The 24,672-nt window shown below is 37.7% G+C and overlaps 1 protein-coding gene across 5 annotated transcripts in view; it reads right to left on the bottom strand.

Moving 5' to 3' along the window:
* LOC133650129 (stAR-related lipid transfer protein 13-like) overlaps positions 1–24,672 on the bottom strand; it is a 105,899-nt gene that overhangs the window by 13,276 nt on the left and 67,951 nt on the right. For all 5 annotated transcript variants that reach the window (XM_062046975.1, XM_062046973.1, XM_062046972.1 and 2 more), the window contains 7 exons: positions 20,385–20,456; positions 15,551–15,632; positions 15,143–15,206; positions 8,313–9,511; positions 4,885–5,055; positions 2,046–2,205; positions 1,788–1,986 (listed from right to left, as the gene is read on the bottom strand). In XM_062046975.1, the coding sequence (XP_061902959.1) occupies positions 1,788–1,986; positions 2,046–2,205; positions 4,885–5,055; positions 8,313–9,511; positions 15,143–15,175 (1,762 nt within the window). In that variant the 5' untranslated portion in view covers positions 15,176–15,206; positions 15,551–15,632; positions 20,385–20,456. The remainder of the gene's footprint in view (positions 1–1,787; positions 1,987–2,045; positions 2,206–4,884; positions 5,056–8,312; positions 9,512–15,142; positions 15,207–15,550; positions 15,633–20,384; positions 20,457–24,672) is intronic.

The following is a 24,672-nucleotide window of genomic DNA, read 5'->3' as shown; positions in this document are numbered from 1 at the left end:
TTGTCACAAAGGCCAGACTCTGTCAGCATTTAAAAAACATTTGTATTATTATTACTATTATTATTGATAATATTATTATTGTCATGAAGGCCAGACTCTGTCAGCATTTAAAAAATATTATTAATATTATTATTATTATTATTATCGATAATACTTTTATTATTGTCATGAAGGCTGGGCTCGTGTCAGAATTTAAACAATATTATTATTATTAATATCATTAATAATAATATTCTAATTGTCATGAACGCCAGACTCTGTCAGCATTTAAACAAGATTATTATTATTATTATTGATAATATTATAATTATTGTTATGAACACCAGACTCTGTCATCATTTTAAAAATATTATTATTATTATTATTATTGATAAAATCATTATCGATAATATTATTATTGTCATGAAGGCCAGACTCTGTCAGCAGTCAAACAATATTATTATTATTATTATTATTATGAATAATACTTTTATTATTGTCATGAAGGCTGGACTCTGTCAGAATGTAAACAATATTACTATTATTAATATCATTATTGATAATATTCTAATTGTCATGAACGCCAGACTCTGTCAGCATTTAAACAAGATTATTATTATTATTATTATTGATAATATTATTATTATTGTTATGAACACCAGACTGTCAGCATTTAAACAAGATTATTATTATTGATAATATTATTATTATTGTCATGAACGCCAGACTCTGTCAGCATTTAAACAAGATTATTATTATTATTATTGATAATATTATTATTATTGTTATGAACACCAGACTGTCAGCATTTAAACAAGATTATTATTATTATTATTGATAATATTATTATTATTGTTATGAACACCTAACTGTCAGCATTTAAACAAGATTATCATTATTATTATTGATAATATTATTATTATTGTCATGAACGCCAGACTCTGTCAGCATTTAAACAAGATTATTATTATTATTATTGATAATATTATTATTATTGTTATGAACACCAGACTGTCAGCATTTAAACAAGATTATTATTATTGATAATATTATTATTATTGTCATGAACGCCAGACTCTGTCAGCATTTAAACAAGATTATTATTATTATTATTGATAATATTATTATTATTGTTATGAACACCAGACTGTCAGCATTTAAACAAGATTATTATTATTATTATTGATAATATTATTATTATTGTCATGAACGCCAGACTCTGTCAGCATTTAAACAATATTATTATTATTATTATTATTATTGATAATATTATTATTATTGTCATGAACGCCAGACTCTGTCAGCATTTAAACAAGATTATTCATATTATTAATGATAATATTATTATTATTGTTATGAACACCAGACTGTGTCAGCATTTAAACAAGATTATTATTATTATTATTATCATCATTGATAATATTTTCAATATTGTTATGAACACCAGACTCTGTCAGCATTTAAACACGATGATTATTATTATTATTATTGATTATATTATTATTATTGTTATGAACACCAGACTCTATCAGCATTTAAACACGCTAATTATTATTATAATTATAATTATTATTGATATATTTTATTATTATTGTTATGAATGCTGGACTCTGTCAGCATTTAAACAATATTATTATTATTGATTATATTATTATTATTGTCATGAACACCAGACTGTCAGCATTTAAACACGATTATTATTGTTATTAATATTGATAATATTATTATTATTATTGTTATGACTGCTGGACTCTGTCAGCATTTGAACAACGTTATTAATATTATTATTCTTGTCAAGAAGGTCTCACACTGGTAGATGTGCAGGAAGGTTTCTCCCAGCTTGTTGCTCAGCAGAGGTTCCGGAAGGTCCCGGAAGAACTGCTTCACCATGTCGGCCACGTCGTACGCCGACTGCTCGTGGAAGTCCACCGAGTCGGGCGCGGCGTCGCATTGCTCCCTCAAGGCCTGGATGCGGGACTTGACGCCCGACTTGCGGAAGAGTCCCACCTGGGCGCAGCGAGCAGGTGAGCTGGAGGAACACTAGGCGGGTGCTAAGGTCTTGTCACCTGGTCCAGACTGTGGCTTCGGAGGTGGCTGAGGGCCCGCTGGAGACACAGAGGCAGGGGGAAACCACACCGCTGCACGTGGACGATGAGGGGCACGCCAAACACACTCTTGTCTTTGTAGTCGGGCGCCCTGATGCGCCTCATGAACTTAGGAACCGACCTTGGAGGCACACAAAGAAGGACGTGTTGGTTAGAGACCTCGGTTGCAAAATTAGCAAGAAAAAAGTTAGCATGCATGCTAATGTTAACATACCAACAGTTAGCATATGTCAAGTATTAAGTTATATGACTTTCGGGTAAATGCTTGCAAAATTAGCACAAAAAAAAAAAAAGTTAGCATGTTAATGGTAGCATGCTAAAGTTAGCATGCTAACAATTAGCACGTGTCACGTGCCAACGTTTATGACTCTCAGGTGTACGGCTACAACATTAGGTACAAAAAATTATAAATTTGCATGCTAACAGTTAGCATATGTAAAGCACCAACTTATATGACTCTGGGGTAAACGGTTGCAAAATTATCCAAAAAAAAAGTTAGCATGCTAATGTTAGCATACCAATGTTAGCATACTAACAGTTAGCGTGTGTCAAGTATTAAGTTGTATGGCTGAGGAAACGGTTGCAAAATTAGCAAGAAAAAAGTTAGCATGCATGCTAATGTTAACATACCAACCGTTAGCATATGTCAAGTATTAAGTTATATGACTTTGGGGTAAATGCTTGCAAAATTTGCAAAAAAAATAAATAAAAAATAAAGTTAGCATGTTAATGGTAGCATGCTAAAGTCAGTATGCTAACAATTAGCATGTGTCACGTGCCAACGTTTATGACTCTCAGGTGTACGGCTACAACATTAGGTAAAAAAGTGTAAAAAATGTATACATTTGCATGTTAACAGTTAGCATATGTAAAGCACCAACTTATATGACTCTGGGGTAAACGGTTGCAAAATTATCCAAAAAAAAAGTTAGCATGCTAATGTTAGCATACTAACAGTTAGCGTATGTCAAGTATTAAGTTGTATGACTCTGAGGTACCGGTAGCAAAATTAGCCTGCTAACTTTTTTTTGTTGCAAATTTTGCAACCGTTTCTCCCAGAGTCATATAACTTAATACTTGACGTACGCTAACTGTTACTATGTTAACACAGCAACTTTTTTTTGTGCTAATTTTGCAACCGTTTCCCCCAGAGTCATATAACTTAATACTTGACATACGCTAACTGTATGTTAACATTAGCAAGCTAACTTTTTTTTGTTGCTAATTTTTCAACCGTTTCCACCAGTCACATAACTTAATACTTGACATACGCTAACTGTATGTTAACATTAGCAAGCTAACTTTTTTTTGTTGCTAATTTTGCAACCGTTTCCCCCAGTCATATAACTTAATACTTGACATGCGCTAACTGTATGTTAACATTAGCATGCTAACTTTTTTTTGTTGCTAATTTTGCAACCGCTTCCCCCAGAGACATATAACTTAATACTTGACATACGCTAACTGTATGTTAACATTAGCATGCTAACTTTTTATTGTTGCCAATTTTGCAACTGTTTCCCCCAGAGTCATACAACTTAATACTTGACATACGCTAACTGTATGTTAACATTAGCATGCTAACTTTTTTTGTTGCTAATTTTGCAATCGTTTCTCCCAGAGTCATATAACTTAATACTTGACATACGCTAACTGTATGTTAACATTAGCATGCTAATTTTTTTTGTTGCTAATTTTGCAACCGTTTCCCCCAGAGTCATATAACTTAATACTTGACATACGCTAACTGTATGTTAACATTAGCATGCTAACTTTTTTTTGTTGCTAATTTTGCAACCGTTTCCCCCAGAGTCATATAACTTAATACTTGACATACGCTAACTGTATGTTAACATTAGCATGCTAACTTTTTTTTGTTGCTAATTTTGCAACCGTTTCCACCAGAGTCATATAACTTAATACTTGACATACGCTAACTGTATGTTAACATTAGCATGCTAACTTTTTTTTGTTGCTAATTTTGCAACCGTTTCTCCCAGAGTCATATAACTTAATACTTCACATACGCTAACTGTATGTTAACATTAGCATGCTAACTTTTTTTTGTTGCTAATTTTGCAACCGTTTCCCCCAGAGTCACATAACTTAATACTTGACATACGCTAACTGTATGTTAACATTAGCATGCTAACTTTTTTTTGTTGCTAATTTTGCAACCGTTTCCCCCAGAGACATATAACTTAATACTTGACATACGCTAACTGTATGTTAACATTAGCATGCTAACTTTTTTTTGTTGCTAATTTTGCAACCGTTTCCCCCAGAGTCATATATCTTAATACTTGACATACACTAACTGTATGTTAACATTAGCATGCTAACTTTTTTTTGTTGCTAATTTTGCAACCGTTTCCACCAGAGTCATATAACTTAATACTTGACATATGCTAACTGTATGTTAACATTAGCATGCTAACTTTTTTTTGTTGCTAATTTTGCAACCGTTTCCCCCAGAGTCATATATCTTAATACTTGACATACACTAACTGTATGTTAACATTAGCATGCTAACTTTTTTTTGTTGCTAATTTTGCAACCGTTTCCACCAGAGTCATATAACTTAATACTTGACATATGCTAACTGTTACTATGTTAAGTATTAAGTTATATGTCTCTGGGGGAAACGATTGCAAAATTTGTTTAAAAAAAAAGTTAGCAATGGTAACATGCTAGCATGCTAAAGCGACACGTACCAAGTTATACGATTATGTTGTACGGCTGCGAAATTAGCAGAAAAAGTGTAAAAATGGACATTTTTGAGCCGGGAAAGTGAACCCACCAGGTCCAGCCGTGCTTGTTGGACAAGGAGTACTTCTCCATGATGGCGGTGAGGCGCAGCAGAGAGAACTTCTGCAACAAGCTGAGCTGAGATGCCGATTGGCTGCTGATGTGCAGGGAAGACGTCGGATGCTTGAGATGGTCGGACGTCCTGAAACTGGGCCAGCGCACCCTGGACACACACACACGAGTTAGCAATAGCATTTTTTATTTATCAATGGGGAGAAATTCCTGGAAATTCCGGTAATTTTGGGGAACATGTTTTGCCTTTGAGATCTTAAAAAAGTAGTGAGAATTTAGGGTATTTGAATATGTTCTTTCATTTGAAAGGTAATTTCCAGGAAAATTGGAAATTTCAGGAAAACCGGGAATTTTAAAAAAATATTAATGGATGATATGAGTGGGTTGGTGTTGGAATTTTTGGAATGGGTTGAAGAATGCTGACATAGTAACAGTTTGAATTTGGTATTTTGGAATTCCTGGAGTTTTGGGGAAAAACGAAAATTTGTACGGGGGAAAAAAACCCAACTAACATTTGTTTTGTTTTGAAGGTGGGATGGTTGGAATGTGCACAACAAATGTGGACTGTGGAAACTTTTCAGCAAGCAGGTGAAAATAGAGCTTTGGAAAACCGGGAATTCTGGGAATTCCTGGAATTTTCTTGATGATTCCTGGAAATTCCGGGAATTTTGGGAAACATGTTTCCCGAAATTCCGGGAATTTTGGGAAACATGTTTCGCCTTTGAGATCTTGGAAGAGTAGTGAGAATTTAGGGCATTGTTGGACTTTGAATATGTCCATTCATTTGAAAGGGAATTTCCCGGAAAATTGGGAATTTCGGGAAAACCGGGAATTAAAAAAAAATATTAATACACACACAATTGTCCTGGATGATATGAGTGGGTTGGTGTTGAAATTTTTGGAATCGGTTGAAGAATGCTGACATAGTAACAGTTGGAATTTGGTATTTTAGAATTCCTGGAGTTTCGGGGAAAAACGAGAATTTGTACGGGGGGAAAAAACAACTAACTTTTGTTTTGTTTTGAAGGGGGAATGGTTGTAATTTGCACAAAAATGTGGACTGTGAAAACTTTTCAGCAAGAGGTGAAAATAGAGCTTTGGAAAACCGGGAATTCCTGGAAATTTCTTGATGATGGCAGTTTGATTGTCCAAGGTGAGTGGAAGGTGCTGGAAGTGGAATGGTTCGAATCGGTTGAGAAATGTGGCATATGGAGAAGTTTGTTTGTCAATGGGGAGAAATTCCTGGAAATTCCGGGAATTTTGGAAAACATGTTTCGCCTTTGAGATTTTGGAAGAGTAGTGAGAATGTAGGGCATTGTCGGACTTTGAATATGTCCATTCATTTGAAAGGGAATTTCCCGGAAAATTGGGAATTTCGGGAAAACCAGGAATTTTTTAAAATATTAATACAAGCACAATTGTCCTGGAAGATATGAGTGGGTTGGTGTTGGAATTTTTGGAATCGGTTGAAGAATGCTGACATAGTAACAGTTTGAATTTGGTATTTTGGAATTCCTGGAGTTTTGGGGGAAAACGAGAATTTGTACAGAATTTTTTTATTTATTTATTTTGTTTTATTTTGAAGGGGGAATGGTTGGAATTTGCACACAAATTCATTTGAAAGGGAATTTCCTGGAAAATTGGGAATTTCTGGAAAACCCGGAATTTTTTAAAATATTAATACAAGCACAATTGTCCTGGAAGATATGAGTGGGTTGGTGTTGACATTTTTGGAATGGGTTGAAGAATGCTGACATAGTAACAGTTTGAATTTGGTATTTTGGAATTCCTGGAGTTTTGGGGGAAAACGAGAATTTATACATAATTTTTTAAAAAATTTATTTTGTTTTATTTTGAAGGGGGAATGGTTGGAATTTGCACACAAATGTGGACTGTGAAAACATTTCAGCAAGAGGTGAAAATAGAGCTTTGGAAAACCGTGAATTCCTGGAATTTTCTTGATGATGGTAGTTTGATTGTCCAAGGTGAGTGGAAGGTGCTGGAAGTGGAACGGTTCGAATCGGTTGAGAAATGTGGGATATGGAGAAGTTTGTTTGTCAATGGGGAGGAATTCCTGGAAATTCCGGGAATTTTGGAAAACATGTTTCGCCTTTGAGATTTTGGAAGAGTAGTGAGAATTTAGGGCATTGTCGGACTTTGAATATGTCCATTCATTTGAAAGGGAATTTCCCGGAAAATTGGGAATTTCGGGAAAACCGGGAATTAAAAAAAAATATTAATACACACACAATTGTCCTGGATGATATGAGTGGGTTGGTGTTGGAATTTTTGGAATCGGTTGAAGAATGCTGACATAGTAACAGTTTGAATGTGGTATTTTGGAATTCCTGGAGTTTTGCGGGAAAACGAGAATTTATACAGAATTTTTTTTTTTTTAATTTTGCTTTGTTTTGAACGTGGAATGGTTGGAATTTGCACACAAATGTGGACTGTGAAAACTTTTCAGCAAGAGGTGAAAATAGAGCTTTGGAAAACCGGGAATTCTGGGAATTCCTGGAATTTTCTTGATGACGGTAGTTTGATTGTCCAAAGTGAGTGGAAGGTGCTGGAAGTGGAACGGTTAAAACCGTGTGGGAATTGTGCACGTTTGAAAAATGGCCCATTCATTTTCAATGGGGAAAATGTCCCGGAAAACCAGGAATTCTGGGTAATCTGGGATATTTTTTAACAATTTATTTTTAATGAGCACACGATTCCCGGTAGAGCCGAACATTTTGGTACTCGAACGGTTCCGATCGGATGAAAACTTTGGGCTGTGGACTCCGGCAAACTTTTGTGGAAGAAGAACTCCAATGCATTGAGAGTCTGCTCTCAGTGCTGCTGGAGTGACAACATTTCCGAGAAGTATCGCTATCACTGGAGGACTAAGAGGACAAGTGCTAACGCTACACAAGGATACACACAAGCATAGCTAACCGCTAAGCTAGAGTGCTTGAATGTAAACACAGACCGATACAAATATCGACAGAAATGATACCAAGTATAGTATCAGTGTGTGAGCGATACTACAGCGATTAGATCGATATTCTTTTTTTTTTTTTTTAAATACAATTTTGTCGTTTTTGTGATTGTTTACAAAATCAGGAATGAGAACCAATAGTAGTTTTTCTTTAAATATTTTCCATTATTATTATTATTTTTGCACCATGACTAGGGAAGGTTGTTTACATTGGGTCATATAAGTTAATGCTGCACAAGAGACTATCTAGAGTTTAATTAAAGGTACACTAGGTGGCGACATAATTGTCAGTCTATCTATAAATCAATGCAATCTTCCCGTAGTTTGGACACCCCTGATAAATGGCGATACATATCGTTATCGCAGGTGCCTGCAGTATATATCGCGATACAGTTTTAGGACGTACAGTCCAGGATGCTCTGACTCACCGCGGCCTGGTCAGGGACGCCCCGACTCCGGAGTCCCTCCTCTCCCGACCGGTCCCGGTAGAGTCGGTGTCGTTCAAAGAGACGCCGTCCCGGTCGCCCTCGCTGGGGGTGGTCCTCCCGTCCCCGTCCCCGTCCCCGTCCTCGCCCTCCGGCAGCACGCCGCGGCTCCAGTGGTCCACGATCTGCTGCAGGCCGCTGACGTGCTGGATGATGTCGTCCAGGTGCGGGAACAGGTTGTCCTCCTTCTCCAGGTCCAGGATGTCCCCCGTGCTGGCGTAGAGGTGGGAGCCCGGGACGTTGTCGTAGACGCTCGCCCGGCTGCCCCGCGGGGCCCTCGGGCACGGCGGCTTGGACGGCGTCCCGCCGAAGCGGGCGGGGTACGCGTTGTTGTTGTTGGGCGGACGCGGCCGAGAGACGGCGCCGTCACCGGGAGCCGGCGCCAGGCTCTCGATAGACAAGGCTTTGGGGAAGGTTCCGGGCTTGTGGTCTTTGGGGACGTGGATGAGGAGGTTCTGGTAGGAATAGAAGTTCCTCTGTCCGTCTGTCCTCTTCCCCTGAGGGGCCAGCTCCATGTCTTCCAGGTACTTGCTGCTCCTCTTGCCGCTCGTCCTTGTGGACGCCGGCGTCCGGTCTGCGGGACCGGCGCTCGCCACGGCGAGACGGTCGCAATCCTCGCTAGGGTGGGCGTGCGACGTCTCGCCGTCATCCGGCGAGCCGGGCTTGGGGAGGTTCTGCTCCAGCTGGCTGATGGGCGTACACTGGAGCACCTGCAGGGCCAGAGGCTCCTCCCCCTGCAGCACCGGCCCGCTGATGACCATCGGCGGTCTGCGCTTTAAGCTCCTCCTCATGGTGGACGGCCCCCAGGTGCGCACCATGTCCATCCGCCGCAGGAACTCCTTGGCCTTGCTGCGCCCGCCCTGCCCGTGGTGCCCGCTCTTGATGGGCAGGGAGTTGTAGTGCGGCAGGTCTCCGCGCGGCCGGAAGGACGCCGCGGACACGCCGGAGGCCGAGTCCTCGCTGCCGAGCGAAGAGACCTCGCAGGCGTCCTGCTCGCTCAGCACGCTCTCGCTGCTCACCGTGCTGCGCAGGCCGCCGCCGTCGGACAGGAGGTCCTGAAGGCGGGACCAGCGGCGGCTGTTCCACTCGAACGTCCAACGCTTGCTGATGGCCATGGAGTCATCTTCATCGGAGTCGTCCCCCTGGGGGAGGTCGAGAACATTCTATTAGTACAGCAACTATTTTCTTTCCCCACCCCACTTAGGTTAGGGTTTCGGAATTCCTGGAATTTCGGGAAAAACGAGAAATTTGGAGAATTTAGGGCATTGTAGAAATGTTAATATGTCCATACATTTGAATGGGAATTACCTGGAAAACTGGGAATTTCGGGAAAAACTGAAATTTGTAAACATTTTGATACTTGCAAAATTGTCCTAGATTATATGAGTGGGTTGGTGTTGGAATTTTTGGAATCGGTTAAAAATTGTTGACGTAGTAACAGTTTGAATTTAGGATTGGTATTTCGGAATTCCTGGAATTTCTGGAAAAACGAGAAATTGTCTGAAAAAAACAACAACTAATTTTTGTTGTCCCAATTAATAGGAATATTTTGAAGGTGGAATGGTTGGAATTTGCACAAAAATGTGGACCGTGAAAACTTTCCAGCAAGAGGTGAAAACAGGGCTTTGGAAAACTGGGAATTCTGGGAATTCCTGGAATTGTTTTGACTTTGGAAGATGGTAGTTTGATTTTCCAAGGGGAGTGGAAGATGCTGAAAGTGGAACGGTTGGAATCGGTTGAGAAATGTGGGCTATGGAGAAGTTTGTACAGTGGCCATTCGTTGTCAATGGGTAGGAATTCCTGGAAATTTGGGGAAAGGGAAAACATGTTTTGTTTTTGAGATCTCGGGAGAGTAGTGTGTGGATGGTTGAAAGGTCCAGATCGGGTAAAAAGTGGTGTGAAATTTTGAGAATTTAGGGCATTTTGGAAATGAATGGGAATTTCCTGAAAAATTGTGAATTTCGGGAAAACCGGAAGTTTGTAAAAATATTGATACTTGCAAAATTGTCCTAGATTATATGAGTGGGTTGGTGTTGGAATTTTTGGAATCGGTTAAAAAATGTTGACGTAATAACAGTTTGAATTTAGAATTGGTATTTCGGAATTCCTGGAATTTCGGGAAAAACGAGAATTTGTACGAAAAAAACAACAACTAACTTTTGTTGTCCCAATTAGTAGGAATGTTTTGAAGGTGGAATGGTTGGAATGTGCACAAAAATGTGGACCGTGAAAACTTTCCTGCACAAGGTGAAAACAGGGTTTTGGAAAACTTGGAATTCCTGGAATGTTTTTGACTTTGGAAGACGGTAGTTTGATTTTCCAAAGGGAGTGGAAGATGCTGAAAGTGGAACGGTTCGAATCGGTTGAGAAATGTGGGTTATGGAGAAGTTTGTACAGTGGCCATTTATTGTCAATGGGTAGAAATTCCAGGAAATTTTAGGAAAAACAGGAATTTGGGGAAAGGGAAAACATGTTGAGATCTCGGGAGAGTAGTGTGTGGATGGTTGAAAGGTCCGAATCGGGTAAAAAGTGGCGCGAAATTTGGAGAATTTAGGGCATTGTGGAAATGTTAATATGTCCATACATTTGAATGGGAATTTCCTGGAAAACTGGGAATTTTGGGAAAACCGTGAATTTGTAAAAAAATATTGATACTTGCAAAATTGTCCTAGATTATATGAGTGGGTTGGTGTTGGAGTTTTTGGAATCGGTTAAAAAAGTTGACGTAGTAACAGTTTGAACTTAGAATTGGTATTACGGAATTCCTGGAATTTCGGGAAAAACGAGAATTTGTACGAAAAAAACAACAACTAACTTCTGTTGTCCCAATTAGTAGGAATGTATTGAAGGTGGAATGGTTGGAATGTGCACAAAAATGTGGACCGTGAAAACTTTCCTGCAAGAGGTGAAAACAGGGTTTTGAAAAACTGGGAATTCTGGGAATTCCTGGAATGTTTTTGACTTTGGAAGACAGTAGTTTGATTTTCCAAGGGGAGTGGAAGATGCTGAAAGTGGAACGGTTGGAATCGGTTGAGAAATGTGGGCTATGGAGAAGTGTGTACAGTGCCCATTTATTGTCAATGGGTAGATATTCCTGGAAATTTTAGGAAAAACGGGAATTTTGGGAAAGGGAAAACATGTTGAGATCTCGGGAGAGTAGTGAGTGGATGGTTGAAAGGTCCGAATCGGGTAAAAAGTGGCGCGAAATTTGGAGAATTTAGGGCATTGTGGAAATGTTAATATGTCCATACATTTGAATGGGAATTCCCTGGAAAACTGGGAATTTCGGGAAAACCGTGAATTTGTAAAAAAAATATTGATACTTGCAAAATTGTCCTAGATTAAATGAGTGGGTTGGTGTTGGAGTTTTTGGAATCGGTTAAAAAAGTTGACTGGAAATTTCTGGAAAAACGAGAAATTGTCTGTAAAAAACAACAACTAATTTTTGTTGTCCCAGTTAATAGGAATATTTTGAAGGTGGAATGGTTGGAATTTGCACAAAAATGTTGACCGTGAAAACTTTCCAGCAAGAGGTGAAAACAGGGCTTTGGAAAACTGGGAATTCTGGGAATTACTGGAATGTTTTTGACTTTGGAAGATGGTAGTTTGATTTTCCAAGGGTAGTGGAAGATGCTGAAAGTGGAACGGTTCGAATCGGTTGAGAAATGTGGGCTATGGAGAAGTTTGTACAGTGCCCATTTGTTGTCAATGAGTAGAAATTCCTGGAAATTTGGGGAATAACGGGAATTTGGGGAAAGGAAAAACATGTTTTGTTTTTGAGATCTCGGGAGAGTAGTGTGTGGATGGTTGAAAAGTCCGGATCGGGTAAAAAGTGGCGCAAAATTTGGAGAATTTAGGGCATTGTAGAAATGTTCATACATTTGAATGGGAATTTCCTGGAAAACTGGGAATTTCGGGAAAACCGCAAATTTGTAAAAAATATTGATACTTGCAAAATTGTCCTAGATTATATGAGTGGGTTGGTGTTGGAATTTTTGGAATCGGTTAAAAAATGTTGACGTAGTAACAGTTTGAATTTAGAATTGGTATTTCGGAATTCCTGGAATTTCGGGAAAAACGAGAAATTGTCTGAAAAAAACAACAACTAATTTTTGTTGTCCCAATTAATAGGAATATTTTGAAGGTGGAATGGTTGGAATTTGCACAAAAATGTTGACCGTGAAAACTTTCCAGCAAGAGGTGAAAACAGGGCTTTGGAAAACTGGGAATTCTGGGAATTCCTGGAATGTTTTTGACTTTGGAAGACGGTAGTTTGATTTTCCAAAGGGAGTGGAAGATGCTGAAAGTGGAACGGTTCGAATCGGTTGAGAAATGTGGGGTATGGAGAAGTTTGTACAGTGCCCATTTGTTGTCAATGAGTAGAAATTCCTGGAAATTTGGGGAATAACGGGAATTTGGGGAAAGGGAAAACATGTTTTGTTTTTGAGATCTCGGGAGAGTAGTGTGTGGATGGTTGAAAAGTCCGGATCGGGTAAAAAGTGGCGCAAAATTTGGAGAATTTAGGGCATTGTAGAAATGTTCATACATTTGAATGGGAATTTCCTGGAAAACTGGGAATTTCGGGAAAACCGCAAATTTGTAAAAAATATTGATACTTGCAAAATTGTCCTAGATTAAATGAGTGGGTTGGTGTTGGAATTTTTGGAATCGGTTAAAAAATGTTGACGTAGTAACAGTTTGAATTTAGAATTGGTATTTCGGAATTCCTGGAATTTCTGGAAAAACGAGAAATTGTCTGAAAAAAACAACAACTAATTTTTGTTGTCCCAATTAATAGGAATATTTTGAAGGTGGAATGGTTGGAATTTGCACAAAAATGTGGACCGGGAAAACTTTCCTGCAAGAGGTGAAAACAGGGCTTTGAAAAACTGGGAATTCTGGGAATTCCTGGAATGTTTTTGACTTTGGAAGACGGTAGTTTGATTTTCCAAAGGGAGTGGAAGATGCTGAAAGTGGAACGGTTCGAATCGGTTGAGAAATGTGGGATATGGAGAAGTTTGTACAGTGTCCATTAGTTGTCAATGGGTAGAAATTCCTGGAAATTTGGTGAAAGGTAAAACATGTTTTGTTTTTGAGATCTCGGGAGAGTAGTGTGTGGATGGTTAAAAGGTCCGGATCGGGTAAAAAGTGGCGCGAAATTTTGAGAATTTAGGGCATTGTGGAAATGTTAATATGTCCATACATTTGAATGGGAATTTCCTGGAAAACTGGGAATTTCGGGAAAACCGTGAATTTGTAAAAAATATTGATACTTGCAAAATTGTCCTAGATTATATGAGTGGGTTGGTGTTGGAATTTTTGGAATCGGTTAAAAAATGTTGACGTAGTAACAGTTTGAATTTAGAATTGGTATTTCGGAATTCCTGGAATTTCGGGAAAAACGAGAATTTGTACGGGAAAACAAAGCTACTAACTTTTGTTGTCCCAATTAATAGGACTGTTTTGAAGGTGGAATGGTTGGAATGTGCACAAAAATGTGGACCGTGAAAACTTTCCAGCAAGAGGTGAAAACAGGGCTTAGGAAAACTGGGAATTCCTGGAATTTTTTTGATTTTGGAAGATGGTGGTTTGATTTTCCAAGGGGCGTGGAAGATGCTGAAAGTGGACCGGTTCGAATCGGTTGAGAAATGTGGCATATGGAGAAGTTTGTACAGTGCCCATTCGTTGTCAATGGGTAGAAATTCCTGGAAATTTGGGGAAAAACGGGAGTTTGGGGAAAGGGAAAACATGTTTAGTTTTTGAGATCTCGGGAGAGTAGTGTGTGGATGGTTGAAAAGTCCGGATCGGGTAAAAAGTGGCGCAAAATATGGAGAATTTAGGGCATTGTATAACTTTGAATATCAAGCTACCATTTTCCAAGTTCAAAAATTAAAAATTCCAGGAATTCCCAGAATTCCCGGTTTTCAAAAAGCCCTATTTCCACCTCTTCCTGGAAAGTTTTCAATCCACATTTTTCAACCTTTTTGTTCTTTCCACCTTCAAAACATTCCTCTTAGTTGGTACAACAATTGCTCCTATTTTTTTTTCCCCGTAAAAATTCCCGATTTTCCCGAAATCCCAGAAATTGTGAAACACTTCAAACTGTTACTACGTCAACATTTTCCTACCGATTCGAAAAATTCCAACACCAACCCATTCATATCATCTAGGACAACTATGTTAAAAAAATTCCCGCTTTTCCCTAAATTTCCCGAAAATTCCCATTCAAATGAATGGACGTATTTAAAGTACCACAGTTTGAGAATAACTGGATTATTGTAAAAGTGACTATCTAATAATGTAAAAAAAAAAAAAAAGTATATTTTATGCTCTTGCTACAGAAAATATTTTTTAAAAATTTGGTGGGCATTTTTTTTCATTGTATTAATTTTTATTTTATTTATTTACTTACTTTTTTAATCCAAATATTAAATTATATTTGAATTATAAATCAAATGTATAGATTAAAATTAAAATATTTTTTTTTAGATTTAAATTATAATAAAAATTCCTGCTTTGCGGAAATTAATTTATTACGGTCGGGAGCCGGAACCAATTAACAGCAACAAACCGGGGATGACTTTTACTGCAACACTGGTTAGGTTGTGCTGAGCAATAGCACAACTCTGAGGCCAGATCAACAGTTTTTTTTAGGTGAGACAAAAAAGGTGAACAAAAAACAAGAACAAAAACAATTGAGGGTTGATTAACTTGTGAACAAACAACCGACCAATCAGCAGGGAGGAAGTTATGAATATGCAAATGAGTCTTACTTTCTTCTTAGGATGGCCGACGTCCACTTTCATGGAGGCGCACTTGTTCAGAGTGTTGAGACGCCTGTAACACACACACACACACACACACACACACACACACACACACACACACACACACACACACACACACACACACACACACCAAAAGTCTTTCTAACGACCTTTAAAATCAATAAATGTGATTTTTTTTCTGCATAAAAAACTAAATTTAGAAATATGAAAACATAATAAAAACGTATAATTGATGGATGGATCTGAAGTTGATCCAAACATTTAAGAACCGTCATGAAAATATTTGTAACAATTTTTTGAGTGGGGCCCTTTTTGATCCCCGAGAATTTTAGTAAGATTTTATTAATTTTTTTAAACTGTCATTGCTCATAAAACAATAATAAATGAAAATACCGTGAGAGAGGCTCCACCAGGTCCTGGTCCAAAAAGTCATGGTCCCTTTTCACCGAGGAAATATCGATAGGAAACCGTGAGTCTGAAACAAAAACGACATTTAGGAGATACACACACACACACACACACACACACACACACACACACACACACACACACACACACACACACACACACACACACACACACACACACATTGTGGTCGCGTGTCACATGAACAAGAAAACATACACAAGTAGAAAAATTAAAAAATATATAATCAATTAAAAACTACATGGTCCCAGCAGCACTCTGCCTCATGTGGCTGAAAAGTGTACTGCCGTTACAAGTACTGCTGTTGAACTGTTTGCCAGTGAATAAAGTGGAGATGATTAATGTGGAGATGAATATTGTGGATACGTGTCCCATTCAGTGGCTGAATAGGACAAATTTAAAGAAAAAAAATGACATTGATCTCTGATTTTTTTTTTTTTTTAATCGATTAAGAATCGCGATTAATCTAGAAATCAAAACATTTTTGACACCCCTTGTGGGTATCAATATGATTTGTCTGAGTGGCTGAATAGGACAGATTTTTTTTTTAAAAAACATATTAAATCCATTTTTGATTTTTTTTTTTTAAACCGATATGAACGTGAAGAAGATGAAGGATATGAACGTGAAGAAGATGAAGGATATGAACGTGAAGAAGATGAAGGATATGAACGTGAAGAAGATGAAGGATATGAACGTGAAGAAGATGAAGGATATGAACGTGAAGAAGATGTGAGATATGAACGTGAAGAAGATGAAGGATATGAACGTGAAGAAGATGTGAGATATGAACGTGAAGAAGATGTGAGATATGAACGTGAAGAAAATGTGAGATATGAACGTGAAGAAGATGAAGGATAAGAACGTGAAGAAGATGTGAGATATAAACGTGAAGAAGATGTGAGATATGAACGTGAAGAAGATGAAGGATATGAACGTGAAGAAGATTAAGGATAAGAACGTGAAGAAGGTGTGAGATATGAACGTGAAGAAGATGTGAGATATGAACGTGAAGAAGATTAAGGATAAGAACGTGAAGAAGGTGTGAGATATGAACGTGAAGAAGATTAAGGATAAGAACGTGAAGAAGGTGTGAGATATGAACGTGAAGAAGATGTGAGGTATGAACGTGAAGAAGATGTGAGATATGAACGTGAAGAAGATTAAGGATAAGAATGTGAAGAAGGTGTGAGATATGAACGTGAAGAAGATGAAAGATATGAACGTGAAGAAGATGTGAGATATGAACGTGAAGAAGATGAAGGATATGAACGTGAAGAAGATGTGAGATATGAACGTGAAGAAGATGAAGGATATGAACGTGAAGAAGATGTGAGATATGAACGTGAAGAAGATGAAGGATATGAACGTGAAGAAGATGTGAGATATGAACGTGAAGAAGATGAAAGATATGAACGTGAAGAAGATGTGAGATATGAACGTGAAGAAGATGAAGGATATGAACGTGAAGAAGATGTGAGGTATGAACGTGAAGAAGATGAAAGATATGAACGTGAAGAAGATGTGAGATATGAACGTGAAGAAGATGAAGGATATGAACGTAAAGAAGATGTGAGATATGAACGTGAAGAAGATGAAGGATATGAACGTGAAGAAGATGTGAGATATGAATGTGAAGAAGATGAAGGATATGAACGTGAAGAAGATGTGAGATATGAACGTGAAGAAGATGAAAGATATGAACGTGAAGAAGATGAAAGATATGAACATGAAGACGGTGTGAGATATGAACGTGAAGAATATGTGAGATATAAACGTGAAGAAGATGAAGGATATGAACGTGAAGAAGATTAAGGATAAAAACGTGAAGAAGATGTGAGATATGAACGTGAAGAAGATGAAGGATATGAACGTGAAGAAGATGAAGGATATGAATGTGAAGAAGATTAAGGATAAGAACGTGAAGAAGATGTGAGATATGAACGTTGAGAAGATGAAAGATATGAACATGAAGACGGTGTGAGATATGAACGTGAAGAAGATGTGGGATATGAACGTGAAGAAAATGAAGGATATGAACGTGAAGAAGATTAAGGATAAGAACGTGAAGAAGATGTGAGATATGAACGTGAAGAAGATGAAAGATATGAACATGAAGACGGTGTGAGATATGAACGTGAAAAAGATGAAGGATATGAACGTGAAGAAGATTAAGGATAAGAACGTGAAGAAGATGTGAGATATGAACGTGAAGAAGATGAAGGATAAGAACGTGAAGAAGATGTGAGATATGAACGTTAAGAAGATGAAAGATATGAACATGAAGACGGTGTGAGATATGAACGTGAAGAAGATGTGAGATATGAACGTGAAGAAGATGAAGGATAAGAACGTGAAGAAGATGTGAGATATGAACGTTAAGAAGATGAAAGATATGAACATGAAGACGGTGTGAGATATGAACGTGAAGAAGATGTGGGATATGAACGTGAAGAAGATGTGGGATATGAACGTGAAGAAGATTAAGGATATAAACGTTAAGAAGATGAAAGATATGAACATGAAGAAGATGTGAGATATGAACGTGAAGAAGATGAAGGATATGAACGTGAAAAAGATTAAGGATAAGAACGTGAAGAAGATGTGAGATATGAACGTGAACAAGATGAAAGATATGAACATGAAGACGGTGTGAGATATGAACGTGAAGAAGATGTGAGATATGAACGTGAAGAAGATGAAGGATATGAACGTGAAGAAGATGTGAGATATGAACGTGAAGAAGATGAAGGATATGAACGTGAAGAAGATGAAAGATATGAACGTGAAGACGGTGTGAGATATGAACGTAAAGAAAATGTGAGATATGAACGTGAAGAAGATGTGAGATATGAATGTGAAGAAGATGTGAGATATGAACGTGAAGAAGATGTGAGATATGAACGTGAAGAAGGTGTGAGATATGAACGTGAAGAAGATGTGGGATATGAACGTGAAGAAGATGTGGGATATGAACGTGAAGAAGATTAAGGATATAAACGTTAAGAAGATGAAAGATATGAACATGAAGAAGATGTGAGATATGAACGTGAAGAAGATGAAGGATATGAACGTGAAAAAGATTAAGGATAAGAACGTGAAGAAGATGTGAGATATGAACGTGAACAAGATGAAAGATATGAACATGAAGACGGTGTGAGATATGAACGTGAAGAAGATGTGAGATATGAACGTGAAGAAGATGAAGGATATGAACGTGAAGAAGATGTGAGATATGAACGTGAAGAAGATGAAGGATATGAACGTGAAGAAGATGAAAGATATGAACGTGAAGACGGTGTGAGATATGAACGTAAAGAAAATGTGAGATATGAACGTGAAGAAGATGTGAGATATGAATGTGAAGAAGATGTGAGAAATGAACGTGAAGAAGATGTGAGATATGAGCGTGAAGAAGATGTGAGATATGAACGTGAAGAAGATGAAGGATATGAACGTGAAGAAGATGAAGGATATGAACATGAAGAAGATGTGAGATATGAACGTGAAGAAGATGTGAGATATGAACGTGAAGAAGATGTGAGATATGAACGTGAAGAAGATGAAGGATAAGAACGTGAAGAAGATGTGAGATATAAACGTGAAGAAGATGTGAGATATAAACGTGAAGAAGATGTGAGATATGAACGTGAAGAAGATGTGGGATATGAACGTGAAGAAGATGAAGGATATGAACGTGAAGAAGATGTGAGGTATGAACGTGAAGAAGATGAAGGATATGAACGTGAAGAAGATTAAGGATAAGAACGTGAAGAAGATGTGAGATATGAACGTGAAGAAGATGAAGGATAAGAACGTGAAGAAGATGTGAGATATGAACGTTAAGAAGATGAAAGATATGAACATGAAGACGGTGTGAGATATGAACGTGAAGAAGATGTGGGATATGAACGTGAAGAAGATGAAGGATATGAACGTGAAGAAGATTAAGGATATGAACGTTAAGAAGATGAAAGATATGAACATGAAGACGGTGTGAGATATGAACGTGAAGAAGATGTGGGATATGAACGTGAAGAAGATGTGAGATATGAACGTGAAGAAGATGAAGGATATGAACGTGAAAAAGACTAAGGATAAGAACGTGAAGAAGATGTGAGATATGAACGTGAAGAAGATGAAAGATATGAACATGAAGACGGTGTGAGATATGAACGTGAAGAATATGTGAGATATGAACGTGAAGAAGATGTGAGATATGAACGTGAAGAAGATGTGAGATATGAACGTGAAGAAGATGAAGGATATGAACGTGAAGAAGATGAAAGATATGAACGTGAAGACGGTGTGAGATATGAACGTGAAGAAAATGTGGGATATGAACGTGAAGAAGATGTGAGATATGAACGTGAAGAAGATGTGAGATATTACGTCAAGAAGATGTGAGATATGAACGTGAAGAAGGTGTGAGATATGAACGTGAAGAAGATGTGAGATATGAACGTGAAGAAGATGTGAGATATGAACGTGAAGAAGGTGTGAGATATAAACGTGAAGAAGGTGTGAGATATGAACGTGAAGATGATGTGAGATATGAACGTGAAGAAGATGTGAGATATGAACGTGAAGAAGATGTGAGATATGAACGTGAAGAAGATGTGAGATATGAACGTGAAGAAGATGTAAGCGTTCCAGCAGAGACAACAAGGCCTTTCCCATGACCCTTCCTCCTTCCGGACAGGAAGTGGGTCCTGGAAATAGACGGCGTGCTGCCAGAAGACGGGGAGGAGACGCAGGGAAAGTCAGGAGGTAAAAATAAAAAAAAGGAGGTGCACGTTACCTTGGTAGAGCTGCGCGTACTGAGGGAACCCGGCCGCCCTCAGCCAATCACACGCCTCCTTGGCCTCGAGCTCTGCAAGAAGGCGGGAAAAGCGGCGGCGTTAAAAAAAGTCTCCACCCACACGCCGTCCCAGCATTCCTAGCGCCCGGGGGCGGAATTTGCTGGAGCTCTGGGAATTGTCAGGAATGATGCGAGTGGGAAGACAGGAAGTGTGGCTGAGAGGAGCACGCTCGCCGCCTAACGCCGCGCCGTCTCCATGGCGACGCGGCCCATTAGGCCCCTTTACTGCCCTCGGCTTTTACCGCGTATTTTTTTTCCATCAACATGTGCGACGTGAGTGTTTATGAGCGGCGTTTTAAACACACGTTGGCGCTGACAAAGTCGCCATGGCGCCGCCAACGAGCACGTTTGTTCTAGAAAAGTCTGCTGAATTCAATTATTTGCATGTTTGGGTGGGGAAATGAAGAAAACAGGTCATAGTAAATGTTTAAAAGGAATACATTGAATAAATTAGGGATGTCCGATAATGGCTTTTTGCCGATATCCGATATTCCGATATTGTCCAACTCTTTTATTACCGATACCGATATCAACCGATATATGCAGTCGTGGAATTAACACATTATTATGCCTAATTTGGACAACCGGGTATGGTGAAGATAAGGTACTTTTTAAAAAAATTAGTAAAATAAGATAAATAAATTAAAAACATTTTCTTGAATACAAAAGAAAGTACAACAATATAAAAACAGTTACATAGAAACTAGTAATGAATGAAAATGAGTAAAATTAACTGTTAAAGGTTAGTACTATTAGTGGAGCAGCAGCACGCACAATCATGTGTGCTTACGGACTGTATCCCTTGCAGTGAATGAGTGTAAATGGGGGAGGGAGGTTTTTTGGGTTGGTGCACTAATTGTAAGTGTATCTTGTGTTTTTTATGTTGATTTAATTAAAAAAAAAATTAAAAAAAAAACGATACCTATAATAAAAAAAACGATACCGATAATTTCCGATATTATATTTTAACGCATATATCGGCCGATAATAACGGCAGGCCGATATTATCGGACATCTCTAGAATAAATATTGCATTAAATTATGTTAACAGACAAATATGGTCACTTAATTAGGTGCACAATTAAATCAAATATAAAATACAAAACCAGTGAAGTTGTGTAAATGCTAAATAAAAAGAAAATACAACAAATCCTTTCCAACTTATATTCAACTGAATAGACTGCAAAGACAAGATATTTCATGTTCACCCTGGAAAACTTTGGTATTTTTTGCAAATATTAGCTCATTTGGAATTTGATGCCTGCAACATGTTTCAAAAAAGCTGGCACAAGTGGCAAAACAGACTGAGAAAGTTGAGGAATGCTACGGAGCCCATAAAAGGACATAGGGGGGAAAAAAATGTTATAATTTTTTATTTTATTTTTTTTATTTTTTTTTTTAGACGAGAAACGAGAAACTTTTTATAAAATTATTTTTTTAAAAATTTAAAAAAATTAAAATTATGTATATATATATATTTTTTTCTTTTTATAACAATATAAAAACAGTTACATAGAAACTAGTAATTAATGAAAATTTGTAAAATGAACTGTTAAAGGTTAGTATTATTAGTGGACCAGCAGCACGCACAATCATGTGTGCTTACGGACTGTATCCCTTGCAGACTGTATTGATATATATTGATATATAATGTAGGAACCAGAATATTGATAACAGAAAGAAACAACCCTTTTGTGTGAATGGGGGAGGGAGGTTTTTTGGGTTGGTGCACTAATTGTAAGTGTATCTTGTGTTTTTTATGTTGATTTAATTTTAAAAAAACAAAAAAAAAAAAAACGATACCTATAATAAAAAAAACGATACCGATAATTTCCGATATTACATTTTAACGCATATATCGGCCGATAATATCGGCAGGCCGATATTATCGGACATCTCTAGAATAAATATTGCATTAAATTATGTTAAGAGACAAATATGGTCACTTAATTAGGTGCACAATTAAATCAAATATAAAATACAAAAGCAGTGAAGTCGTCACGTTGTGTAAATGGTAAATAAAAAGAGAATACAACAAATCCTTTCCAACTTATATTCAACTGAATAGACTGCAAAGACAAGATATTTCATGTTCACCCTGGAAAACTTTGGTATTTTTTGCAAATATTAGCTCATTTGGAATTTGATGCCTGCAACATGTTTCAAAAAAGCTGGCACAAGTGGCAAAACAGACTGAGAAAGTTGAGGAATGCTACGGAGCCCATAAAGGGACATGGGGGAAAAAAAAAATTTATAATTTTTTTTTTTTTTTTAGACGAGAAACGAGAAACTTTTTATAAAATTATTTTTAAAAAAAATTTAAAAAATTAAAATTATATATATATATATATTTTTTTCTTTTTATAACTTTATAAAAAGTTTCTCGTGCGCACGAGAAACTAGATACATGTCTAAAAAAAAAATTTTTTTAAATTATAAAAAATAAAAATTCCCCCATGCCCCTTTAGGGGCTCCATATAATGCTCATCAAAGACTTATTTGGAACATCCCACAAGTGAACAGGCTAATTGGGAACAGGTGGGTGCCATGATTGGGTATAAAAGCAGCTTCCAGGAAATTCACAAACAAGGACGGGGCGAGGGTCACCACTTTGTCAACAAATGCCTGAGCAAATTGTTTAAAGACAACATTTCTCAACCAGCTATTGCAAGGAATTTAGGGATTTCACCATCTACGCTCCGTGATATCATCAAAGGGTTCAGAGAATCTGGAGAAATCACTGCACGTAAGCCATGATGTTACGCACCTTGGATCCCTCGGGCATCAAAAAGCAACGTTAGTGTGTAAAGGATATCACCACTTGGGCTCAGGAACACTTCAGAAAACCACTGTCAGTAACTACAGTTGGTCGCTACATCTGTAAGTGCAAGCTAAAACTCTACTATGCAAAGCCAAAGCCATTTATCAACAACACCCAGAAACGCCGCCGGCGTGGATTATTGTAAAAGTGACTATCTAATAATGTAAAAAAAATAATTTATATTTTATGCTCTTGCCACAGAAAATATTTTTTAAAAATTTGGTGGACATTTTTTTTAATTGTATTAATTTTTATTTTATTTTATTTTATTTATTTACTTACTTTTTTAATCTAAATATTAAATTATATTTGAATTATAAATCAAATGTATAGATTAAAATAAAAATAAAACAAATTTTGATTTAAATTATAATAAAAATTCCTGCTTTGCGGAAATTAATTTATTACGGTCGGGAGCCGGAACCAATTAACAGCAACAAACCGGGGATGACTTTTACTGCAACACTGGTGAGGTTGTGCTGAGAAATAGGACAACTCTGAGGCCAGATCAACAGTTTTTTTTAGGTGAGACAAAAAAGGTAAACAAAAAAACAAAAAACAACAACAACAAAAACAGTTGAGGGTTGATTAACTTGTGAACAAACAACCGACCAATCAGCAGGGACGGGGCGAGGGTCACCACTTTGTCAACAAATGCCTGAGCAAATTGTTTAAAGACAACATTTCTCAACCAGCTATTGCAAGGAATTTAGGGATTTCACCATCTACGCTCCGTGATATCATCAAAAGGTTCAGAGAATCTGGAGAAATCACTGCACGTAAGCCATGATATTACGCACCTTGTATCCCTCAGGCATCAAAAAACAACATTAGTGTGTAAAGGATATCACCACTTGGGCTCAGGAACACTTCAGAAAACCACTGTCAGTAACTACAGTTGGTCGCTACATCTGTAAGTGCAAGTTAAAACTCTACTATGCAAAGCCAAAGATATTTATCAACAACACCCAGAAACGCCGCCGGCTTCACTGGGCCCCAAGCTCATCTAAGATGGACTGATGCAAAGTGGAAAAGTGTTCTGTGGTCTAACGAGTCCATATTTCAAATTGTTTTTGGAAACTGTGGACGTCCAAAGAGGAAAAGAACCACCCGGATTGTTCTAGGCGCAAAGTGTAAAAGGCAGCATGTGTGATGGTATGGGGGTGTATTAGTGGCCAAGACATGGGTAACTTACACATCTGTGAAGGCACCAATAATGCTGAAAGGTACATACAGCTTTTGGAGCAACATATGTTGCCATCCAAGCAACGTTACCATGGACGCCCCTGCTTATTTCAGCAAGACGATGCCAAGCCACGTGTTACAACAGCGTGGCTTCATAGTAAAAGAGTGCGGGTACTGGGGTTTGTAAAATAATACATACACTATATTGCCAAAAGTATTTGA

Source organism: Entelurus aequoreus, linkage group LG05, assembly GCF_033978785.1.
Source record: "Entelurus aequoreus isolate RoL-2023_Sb linkage group LG05, RoL_Eaeq_v1.1, whole genome shotgun sequence".
Lineage (NCBI taxonomy): Eukaryota > Metazoa > Chordata > Actinopteri > Syngnathiformes > Syngnathidae > Entelurus > Entelurus aequoreus.
Note: the sequence above shows the minus strand (reverse complement) of the source record. Positions and strands in the feature narration are given on the sequence as shown.